At 31.5% G+C, this 12260-nt stretch overlaps 1 protein-coding gene across 17 annotated transcripts in view; it reads right to left on the bottom strand.

Moving 5' to 3' along the window:
• LOC127718597 (plexin-B1-like) overlaps positions 1-6242 on the bottom strand; it is a 338385-nt gene extending 332143 nt beyond the window's left edge. For all 17 annotated transcript variants that reach the window (XM_052224757.1, XM_052224751.1, XM_052224765.1 and 14 more), the window contains exons 1-2: positions 6135-6242; positions 4304-4537 (exon numbers count right to left, since the gene is read on the bottom strand). In XM_052224757.1, coding sequence (XP_052080717.1) covers positions 4304-4537; positions 6135-6189 — 289 coding nt within the window. In that variant the 5' untranslated portion in view covers positions 6190-6242. The remainder of the gene's footprint in view (positions 1-4303; positions 4538-6134) is intronic.
• Between the last annotated feature and the right edge of the window lie 6018 nt (positions 6243-12260).

Here is a 12260-nt window from a genome sequence, read left to right on the forward strand (position 1 = left end):
ATTTCATTTTCAAAATATCCTCCTGACCGGAAGTTAATAAAATTAACTTCTCCATATGAAAGTTTAACGCCACTTTCAACAATATATCAATTTATTCGTGGTGTTCTGTTTTGTTGGTGGAGGAAGCCGTGATAACAAGAATAAAAAACCAACTTCCGACCCTTCACCGAAACGTAAATTTAACTTGCTTGATAATGTCCAAACGTTGTAATCTTTTAAAATTTAATTCGATAACCTCTCTTTTCCGAAAAACTAAAAATAAAAGTTGATAGAAAGAAAATGTCAGGGAAAATGTGAATAAGAATACTGTAAACCAACTAATTTTCGCGAGCGATTTATTTTCGCGTCTTTAAATAAATAACGCTAATATAAATCGCGAATATGTAAAACTTGGATCTTTCCTCATTTAACTACATCAAGCAAATTTTGAAAATCGCGAAATTAAATCGCCGCGAAATGTGCTAGTAAGGGCTAAACGCGAAATAAAGTATCCGCGAAAAAATAAGTTGGTTTACAATAATTAATTCACACATTTTAACGTTTGTTTAGGTATTGTCGCTTTTCAACATTACATTAAATTGCCAGTGACCTTTCTAGATAAAATAAAAATATAAAGATAATCGAATTGAAGACGCTTTTGTTTCATTCTTTTTGTTTTAATTCTCAAGTACGATTTCTAGTTTGGTTTATTTGTATAATTTTACGCTCTGTGTAACACATTTCTCTATTTTAGAAACTGATATAAAAAAAGAGATGTGGTATGATTGCCAAATAGACAACTATCTACCAGAGACCAAATGACGTAAATGTTTGCAACTATAGGTCAACGTATGACCCTAAATATGGAGCAAAACCCATCCCGCATAAAAGCTAAGAAAGGCCCCGACATAATAAGTATGTTTTAAATAAATTAAAAATAAGCGAACGTTTTAATCAAAGGTTGGTGTAAAAAAAATCGGATGCGAATGTGATTTGATTCCTGTGTTTTTTTGTTTTATTTATTAATTTATTTTGATCACTTTTGTAGATTTTCCTTGTTGTTGTTCAACAATATAGTAGGAAATGGGAGAACAACGATCTTAAACTTAATCGATCGGTACTATGAAACAATGCAATTTTGAGAATAATGATCGTGTTGTTTTGATGGATCCTCGTACGTGTATTGCAGAATAAAGTGTTACTATTTTATTGCTTAAAAATAATCTCAGCATTATCTAACAAACCCATACAGGTAACTATAATGAATGATTATTTTTGCTTTCTGAGATGGTCACCAATATAGCCTTTAGTGGTTAAATTGTTAACATCAGCGTCAAAATCGTATATAGTATTATTGACTTTCCTAATACGTCTAATAAGAATCATTCGTTCATACATACCGATTAAAGATTTGAAGATGGGAAGGGCTTCTGAAATTTTCACAAAATGCTCGTTAACTGACGATAAACCAGGGAACTGGCTTACGCTTTAATCCTTTCACCACTAATGCTAGGTTTTTTTTTTTAAATTTGTTGGTTTACGGATTTTTCACATGAAAATGTTCGGTCGGTCGGTCGGGAAAAAAAATTAAAAAAAATATCTTACAAGACATTTACTGTAAAAAAAAAAAATAAATATTTCAGCTTACTAACAACATTTTTGGTATGCTATTTAGTCATTTCTAAAATCGTAGTCCCAAACATTATTGCTCAGCTGTTTTAAACATACATTATGTCATTATGTGCCATCGTCATATAATTTCGAAAATGGGGGGTGTAACGGACAAACATGAAATTAAATCGTCATCTCACGAACAAGAAACACCAGCTCCGCGTTGCTTTTTATCAACTTTCAGGAAACATGGTGAATAAAGATTTTCAAGCACAAAAACATGTGAAATAAAATTGCAAACACGTCGTACGAGACTTGACCATCCGTGTCAAAAACGAAATAGACTCGTTCACTGGAAAGACGAGGATATCAGTTACATCATTTGTCATCATGCATTCCCGTTTTTGATATCCAAATGGACGAACTTTTTTTTCAATCATGAAACAAGAAAATTCCAAAATTGTTCGTGAATAACTCTCACTCGTAAGTTGGCGTCTTTCACGTTTGGACGGGTCCATTTCATCTACTAGTATAAGATAATAAATCTTACGGAATTATGACAAAAAAGGAAAACGAACTTATTGCAATGTGTTTTTAACACAGCCTGAGGTCTCGTTCCGCAAAATTATTTGCGCAGACAACATTCAAAATCCGTTTTGTTTTGTCTATTTTTAGATACGTAAATATAGAAAATTACAGGTAGCCTAGAGGGTCAGTATATGACATTTGACACTGGCAGTATATCATTTGTTTTCACAGTGAGGTCTATCCATATCAACATCAATTAAGGAAACCCTTAATAAATAACAGGGCCCGTAATTTCAAGTAAGTATTCAAACATGATAAGTGTAATCAGAACGCGTAAACTGTGCTACTTTTTTTAATTTAAAACAAATAATGCGAGATATAGAAGATTACATTACTATAATGTGCGTAGTGATTTTACGATAATTTTATGAATGAACGATAATTGTATGAATGAACAAAAGCAACTTAATTGACCTCTTTCAAAGAAACGCGATTTAAACAACATAAAACCGTACAAGAGATAATTCAGTCAGATTTTCAATATTAAATCAACAACTGACATGATACAATATTTTGTAGAAACATCTCTAGAAAGAAATCTCAGGAAAGAAATCGCAGGTATAAAAATGCACTTTTTCACTAGGACTTCTATGTTATTTGATAGTCAAACGGTTGTCCCTTTAAATACAAAAATACATCTTAAATGTTGAAACTTCACAAATCCACTAATGATTTTAAACTGCTTCAATTAATGTATTTCATTAGAAAACATACATAGGATTTTTAGAATGACTATCTGCTAAAAAAAGTTGTCTTGATCGGGGCCTCAAAAATGGCTATACGCCATAGCATGAAAGCAATTGTTTTAAAAAACTGGTGTACCACAAGGCTCTGTCCTTTGCCCCATAGCTGCTATTCATTTTATACATCAATGATTTAATACTGAACATAGAAAATTCATGTATAGATTTATATGCAGATGATTTTACTTTGCCTAATAAAGGCAATTTTGTACATGAGTTAAATACTATAACCTTCAAAATGATGTTTATATAATTGAAAACTGGTGTTCAGAAAATTGTATGAAACTAAATGCCAAAAATATAATGTAAATCAATGATTATTGGTTCAAAACAGAGGCTTTATTTTCTCAGCTTCGAGTTCATGTATTATTATATTTAATTGTGAATACGTTTAGGAAGTTTTGTCAACAGTTACTGTCGCTTAATGATAATTTACAAATTAAGATTTGTGTCTGCATCTCCATAGACTACATGTAGGAATAGTAGATATGTAGAACACAAACAATGGTATTTAGGATAAGCTTTTTCTAATCCTCCGTTTATAAGGTTAACAACTATCACTCGAGCTAAAATATTTAACATAAAAGGCCAACCCGTGGTAAAATCACAATAAATTTTAGCCCCCCATGAATTATTTTAACTTGAGTGTCGATAAACTGCTTAGAAAGGGAAAGTCAAAACCTGAAAGATCAACAGACATGTAAAATATGTCTATACGAACCGATAGCCATGTGAGTTTGTCATGTATTTTGAACAGATTTATTGAGACTCTTTCTCTACAAATTTCAAACTATACAACAATTTTGAAAGAGGAAAAAAGAGGGGTGGTAGTTTAAAACGGAGACAAAACTTCGGTCATATGAACTGCTGTATTCCAGTGTTGTGTACGTTGATAATACAATTAGTGTTTACCAGTTGATTTGTGCTACAATATTATTGTTCTACTGAATTAATTGTTACTCAATTTTGCTTGTGTTTGCATTTTAGTTTATAATTTTAATTAGTTCTTGCAATGCACTTCTGGAAAGTTATCTATCTACATATTTACCTGTATATGTTTTTATATATGTAGGATAATGCGTTGTTGCCTCCTCCAGTGTGGGCTGAAATTCCTTCAAATTCTAGACGAACAAATAACGGACATGAAGCATTCCACTCTCATTACAACGAAAAGTTTCATACTTCACATCGGTCAATGTTTGTGTTTTTGGATATTTTCACAAACGTTCAGGCCAGCTGATGTTATATATGCATTGCATCCTGGCTTAAAAGCTTACTTAAAAACGTTCATTAAGAAAGAAAAAATCGCAAGAAGGTACGAAAACATTAGGGATAAACATACCATTAAATATTTTCTGATGAAAATGATTGTATATACTTACATTTTTCTCTGTAATATAAGGTTATATCAGTGATGTACGCAGTGTCAAAAGAAAATTCAAACATCCACCATGCAGTTTTATTTTTACTATGAAGATAGGAGTATGTGTGTGTACATTTTGTCAAATCATTATCAAAATAATTTGATATAGGCGGGTTTACAGCATTTTCCGGTTCACCTTTACCACTTGTAAAAATAGAGCTTTGAGAAGCTGTGCCAAATGGTGTTAGATTTACTGTAAAATAAGAACAACATAGGTAAAATTAAAACTGTCAACAAAAATACAATCTTTCTTGTAGGCATGTTCTTTTTAAAACCGAAATAGCTGTGTTGTTTATGATTATGTCAATTTAGGGGACAGGTATGTTCCAGATCTCCTCACACTTACCATTATGACAATTCGTATTGTATTTAATACATTTTGCTAGATGGCTTGGTAGTGCAATTGCAAACAAACTTAAAAACCGTCCTTGTGCATAGAAATAGTTACATTGGATTGAATTGTCATTCGCATAAAAAATAATTCAATGTACATGGTCGCCTATTTAAGTTACATATTAATTCTCAAATGAAACATATCAAACTTTGTTTATTTATATACCCTATATTGGGATGGGTTTGGATGTTTTACGTTATTTTAAAAATTAGCGAGACCGGTTGCGATGACAGGGTAAACGTCAAAATATCACAATTTGGGAATAGGATACAATCGGTAAAATTACAAATCAGACGACTATATATACCTGGTTTAAACCACCATTTTTTTTTCGAACAATGCATGGACCAATTTAGGAATATGACAATTGTTTTCCAGTCGTTCAGTTGAGTGATACACAGGTAGTCGAGCATTTATGGACTTACCTTGGAGTTCGGTATTTTTGTTATTTTCATACTAGTATCATAAAAGGTGTTAACACAAATAGCAAACGCTAGGGTAAATTCAAAAAGGGGAAGTCCATAAAAACTGACAAAATCAAACGAAAGAATGTATCAACCAACGGGACGGCTGGAAAACAACTATACATTCCTAACTTGGTACAGGCACTTTCAAATAAAAATTGTGGTTTAAACCTGGCTTTATAGTTTGCTAAACCTCCAATTGTATCACAGTTGCATCTAAAGATCTAAGACCTCAAAAAAAGGTCGTTAGTGAGTGGAGACACCGGCAAACATTGTTATAAAACTGACAGACAACATAATTGTGAAAATATGAAAAAAAAATCAATTCGTAGAAAACTGAAGTTAGAGCTATAAAAGTTTTACAAAAAAAAACCAAGGGATACACTATTGTCATCGAAGGTTTAGCGGTTCCTGATCCACCAGTGGCATGTACATTGACATGTCAAAAACTGTGGACAAGTTGTTACGCATATACACGTGAAATATGAAACGTGATGTCGAATACACTCAATCTTAATATTCTTCATAACAGATCGGCTTTTATACATATTTGGCTTAACCTTATCGACATACCATTTCTGAAAGTGAAATATTTATCTTACAAAGCAAATTTGACGACTATTCTATCAACAGATTAAAGTTTATTTAGGAATGGGGTCAATGATATGCATAAGTGAACCCACACTTTTTCTGTTAGTTATTGGTCCGTGTATATTTGCGTCCATTCGTTTTTCGTTTTGAGATATCAACAACAAAAAACGAAAAACGAAAGTGTTTTCATTTTTCGTTTTTGATTTCTCAAAAACCAAAATGATAAACAAAAGTGTATTCGTTTTTCGTTTTTGATTTCTTAAGATATTAGATTATGGTACTTTAATTTTAGTAAAAATATATAACAATTGATATAAAAAGACGAATCTGTGGTGACTTACGTTGTGCTGTAACTGTCAACACAGCAGTTGTGAGAATAAGCAACTTAAGTAACATATTAGCTGTTTTTACATCGTTGTAAACATCTTCTTATCTTCAAATTCTATTCTAAAACATAAAAGACGAGAAATGTGAAAAATGCATAAATGTTTTTTATATGTAATACATACGTAATTTGTATCGATCTGATGAGTTAAGCCTTTACAACTGATTTTTTTTTACAGTTTGTCCTTATGTTGTGCTTGTTACACCACTGTCCTAGGTTAGGGGAAGGGATGCGCACTCACGAACATGATTAACCCCGTTACATTCTGTATGTGCCTGTCCCAAATCAGGAGCCCATAGTTCAGTGGTTGTCGTTTGTTCATGTCTGTCATATTTGTTTTTCGTAAACAATGTTTTGTTATAAATTAGGCTGTTAGTTTTCTCAATTGAATTATTTCTTATTTTTTATGTTGGGGCCTTTTTTATTGTTGAAGGCCGTACGGTTGCCAATAATTGCTTAAATCCACTTTATTTGAACTTTGGTTGATAGTTGTCTCATTGGCAACCATACCAAATCTCCTTATTTTTATACATGTGTAGTTAAGTACGTACAAGGAAGTAAACAGTTCTGTAATACATAGTTAATTAGGCAAAATAGAATGCATAAACTTGAATTATAATGAGATGAAACGGATAAATAGTGGAATAAACACGATATATAATGAATACATTGTCTGTGATGTTAAGAGAAACGTAAATATGCACATTTTTACATTCCTCAAAACGTTTAAAAGGCGTTATGAATTCATACCAAACTACAACATAACAATAAACAAAAGCGAATTTAAAATTTACTGAAAAAAATAAACATACCTTTCACCAGTAATACCGTCCATTAATAAAGTGTATAGAAAATACCGAAAGGGAAGTTTTTTTCCTCTTTAAATGTAAAAATGTAATCGAAACCAATATTTTAACTAAGACCGGAAAAATAAATAATTGTACACACACCATGTATTGTGATTAGACGTATTTTATCCATATCTGATTACCTCACACCTTTTGTCCACAGTTATTATACGTTTATTGATGTTCACAGACGTATGTTTGTACCCTAGAAAAAAAGGGGGGGGCAAATTGTATACTACGGGAGAGGACAAGAAAACAGGTGTGTTACTTTCTACAAAATACGCAAATATTGGATTGGACAAATGAAATTTAAATTTATATAAATTACAAAAATGTAATAAATATGTCACACACGTATTTTTGCTAATAAAAAAAAAAATAAACAGATAAAGATATTGAAGGTTGCATTTTACAAACCAAATTTTGATTATGTATATTATATAATACTCATATGCAGCGTACCTACATATTCCATGGAAAGGATGGGTTTGTTTTTCCATTTGATAACAGGAAGGGGAAATGATGCTATGTTATAATTATACTCATTTGAGTGTACAGTCACTATGATCATCCGCTAATTGATCACCGCTGTCAGAGGTACATGTCCTGGATTAGTGAATATCAAATGTTGTTCGTAGAATGCTCGGAAAACTAAATTGAAACTAAAATGCTTCTCGTTGTTGTTCGCCCTTTTAATTTTCTAATGAGCTTGAATATTAGAATATATAAATTAAAATATCCTACATCCATAAAAAACAATTGTTTCACGCAATATTATCAGATTATTACATGGCATTTTTCATACCAGATGGCTCGATGGCTGATATTGACCGAGGGCTGATAATACATCTGATATGAAAAATGACATGTTATGATCTTTTTATCATATGCTTCAACAATGGAGAAAAATAACAGTTTGATATATTGATCCTTTTAAGTGGTTCTCAAGTAGAAGTTCAAAGAGTGAAAAGTTTACCGACGACGGACGCCAAATGTAATACATCAAATATGAAATCTTTCTATCATATGCATCAACAGAGGAGAAAAACAACAGTATAGTATATTTTTATATTGACGATAAAAAAAATTCAACAAAACATAATGAACACTGTTTGGAAAAGTCAACATTAAAGGCATTTGTAAAGTAACTTGCTAAATTATGCTGGAAACTTTGAAAAATTTATCGCATCATTTTTTTGCATTTTACATAATATATTTTCCTGTTTCCTAATATTTGTTTTGTACCCTACTTTGTTATGTTTTAACTGAAAACGTACCATTGAGGTGTATTTTCCGGAATTTCTCGAGTAAAGACGGAATGCCATGCGATAACGTTACGGAAAGGCATGCAACAATAGCCGGAAGCAGTTGATAAGTTTTTCATATCAGCCCGCTAAGCACAATTTCGGAAAATATGGAAATGACGTAAATTTAATGCTATTATCATACTGTAAAAATTATAAGTTATTTACTCTAAGTATATGATAACTAAACTTCTATATATAATTATAGTTGTGTATCACAACATTCTTTCGATAAAACTTCTTTCCATGCAAATAATTTTACTCTGTGATCGATTCGATTTCATCTTTAACATTTAAACATTAAGCTGACGGGTAAATTTGAAAACAATTGGTCATTATCACACATCTATGGAGAATAGTAAGATCACATATCGATCATAGCACAGACGAAACATGTTTTCGCGGTAAAGAGATCTAAAGGTTCATCCCATTCCTTCAGTTTTGTCTTTCATCTTAATTAGTTTGGTTCTGATATCTTAAATTATTTACGAAAATTGAATATCCAAATACTACCATTAGCAACTATATTTTTACTTACAACATATATGGGTCAAATTGATTAGATGTTAAGAAAGGACTTTTTGTTTTGTTTAGAAATGCATTGTAATGGTTATCCGTTTAAGATTGGTTTTCAGAATAACATTTTTGAGAAAGTTTCAATAAAGTGTTTTAAGAGTTAAGGAAGAGTTGCGGATACAAAAAGCAATGGAAAAGTCCATGCTTTTGTAAAGAAACCCCCAAAAATGATTCTGATCAATAATAAAATAGCAAGTTAACAATTGCATTACATGATTAAGATTATAGAAATTTTTATATAAAATATAATTAAGAGGTTTGGAGGAATTTCGGATACAATTGGGTACCCCGAATAAAGCAATGCTAAGAGGAACCCACAATGCTTTGGGAAGAGGAACCCCAAACATTATTTTGATACAAAAAAATAGGAGGTGCACAATAACATTATGTGGTCAAGATTTTTTTAAAGTTGCAATAATTTATAATAAGGGGGTTTAGAAAAGGTTGAGATTATGAAATGGGTGCAAACCCCCAAAATAAGGCAACGTCCCTTGAAAGTTCAGGCTTGCTAGAAAAACCCCTAAAATGATGTTGTATCAGAAAACTAAAGAAGAGGTGCGCAATAGCATTTATAAGGTTGAGATGATGAGAAAATTACATTAATTCATGATTAGGGGTTAAGGTGGAAAGCGGATAAATACAAATGTGTACTGTTGAGTGCAGATACGACGAAATCCATGTATTCAAAAAGTAAATTCCCGAAAAGAAATAGGTGCAAAAATACAAAATAAAAAAAAATATTTGGAAGTTTCACAAAATTCTGTAAAGCACTTCAGGAGCAGTTGCGGTCACAAAAGTGGGCAGAAAGACGAACGAAAGGACGGAAGAACAAACAGACGGACGGACTCCCTCATCACTGTATGCCAAAATATCTACAGTTATCGTATGATTAAACAAAAGTTAGCATACGAGGTTTGAAATTCCCCCCAAATAAAACATCAAAATTGTAACACATAAAAAAGTAAAATAACAAAAATACTGAAATCCAAGGAAAATTCAAAACGGAAAGTTGATTGTCAAATGGAAAATCTAAAGCTCAAACATCAAACGAATGGAAAACAACTGTCATATTCCTGACTTGGTACAGGCATTTCCTCATGTAGAAAATGGTGGATTAAACCTGGTTTTAAAGTTAGCTAAACCTTTCACTTGTATGACAGTCGCATAGAGTTCCATTATATTGACAACAATGTGTGAGCAAAACAAACATACTTAATAGGTAAAAATGTAAAAAATTGGGGTACAGCAGTCAACATTGTGTTTTAATCTTAATCACTATAAAAACAAACAACTATGTCAACAAAGAAAACAAAATGGCATATAGACACTCTATAGACAAAGCACATAAGCAAAAATGAAAGAAAAGATAAAAACAATGACCAAAGTACAATAACACAATGGAGGGATGTATAAATACCCTATCACACGTATTTAAGATGACAAACAACGTCAGTACATCGATTCTTTTATACTTCAAGACCATCATGTATAATTTGAGAAGTTGATACGCAATAGTTATCAAAAATGTCTTGGTATCTTCCGATGAAATTTAAAAAAAAAAATAGGACGAGACGTGCTTTGACATAACCTTGGTTCATCAACTTTCTGCTCAGACACTGGTGAAGTTTTATAATGTCTGAGTAGCAGCTTCAAGCTCTTGAATACCGAATGAGCTGGGAAATGTATATCCCATATGCAGGTGAAGTTGGTATATTGCTGCTAAGGTGGGGGAAATTTATAATTTCAAAATTAGAATCGTCTTGTTTTCTGTAGATTCTGGTACTGAGATGACCGCTTATGTCAAATTCGAGGTATAAGTCTAAAGATGAAGTAGAGGAAGCCGTGTCTGTTGTTTCTTTAATTTCTAGTTCTGGAGGAACCCAATCAGAAAAGTTTGGATTGTTAATGGAAAGAACGTCATCAATATATCTGAATGTGAAATTAAATGATCTGGCTTCTTTGATCTTCTTATTTTTGACAAGTGTCTGAAGGAACTCCGACTCATATGAAAATAAGAAGAGGTCGACAAGTAGAGGCGCACAGTTCGTTCCCATAAGAATGCAGACAATTTGTTGAAAAAGTCTACCTCCAAATTCAACAAGTATGTTGTCAATAAGAATTTCCAGCATACTAATCACTTGTTCCTCAGTGTAGCATGTTTTTAAATTTTGGTCACTATTAACGTAATATGCCGTATGAAAAAAAAAGTATTTTCACATATATTTTCTCTAATAATTCTATTAACTATGTATTGGATTCGAAAATGGATAGCCATTTCTTCCCTTTTTGACTTCTGTTGCTGTGAATCATATAGCTTGGTTGGATTTTCCTCTATTGTTAAATCAATTTTTTTTTCTATTAAATACTAACAATTAGCAATATTTTTAATATTTCAAGGTTCTTTTCACATACTTTTGTGCACTTAAAATAATATTAATATTTGGTGGTACTCCTTTATATTAATGGAGACGTCTTTATGTAGTGGGATATATTTTCCTTATGTGAGAACAATGAAATAAAAAAATGATAAGCCGATGTTTAAATAAATCGTAAGGCCATGTATAATACAAAAGAATGGAATAAGAGTCACGTAATCGAAACTTGTTGATCTATTTAAGTTTAAAAAAAAGGTATTTAAGTTTTTACAATGAAATTCAATTATTTCACATACTATCAATTTAAGTGTGCATGACACATGATACTTGAATATTAGTGGAAAGTCGAACAAATAAAACATTAAGTTGCTTTCAACTAAGAACAGGTAACATAGGTTTTAGAAGATGCAGCTATAGTTTCAAAGTTCCTCTTAATACCACTGAGACAATCTGACTTCACAAGACACACTTGTCAATCAATTCTAAAATGAAATAGTAATTTTATTATTAACAATTCTTAAATGCTTGAACTGGCCGCAAGGTCAAACTTTAAGAGTTTTTTTCAGTCGTTCATTACATGGTCAGTATAAAAATAACTGCGTCAGCCTAAGTACTGTGCTGTATTATTTCTTAGCAAAATATTTAGTAAAAATAAAAATATATTTTAAAACTTGATAACAAATCTCTTTTTATTTGGTTAATGGGAAATGAAGGTAAAAACATTTTGACAATAATTTGTCAATTATTAGAGGTGTTAAATAAAAACAGAAATACAATATTAAATAAGATTACTTAATAAAGAGTTATAGATATATACAGATCTGTATGATCATAAATTCATTTACGTTAGTCGTTATTTACATGTAATTGATAATGATAATACTATGAGGTGTGCTGTCCAGTAAAGGGTCCAGAATAACAAACAAAGAGTCACATTATATATGTTTATTACTTATTTCGTTTACTTTGATATTAGATG

Source organism: Mytilus californianus, unplaced genomic scaffold (genome assembly GCF_021869535.1).
Source record: "Mytilus californianus isolate M0D057914Y unplaced genomic scaffold, xbMytCali1.0.p SCAF_1, whole genome shotgun sequence".
NCBI lineage: Eukaryota > Metazoa > Mollusca > Bivalvia > Mytilida > Mytilidae > Mytilus > Mytilus californianus.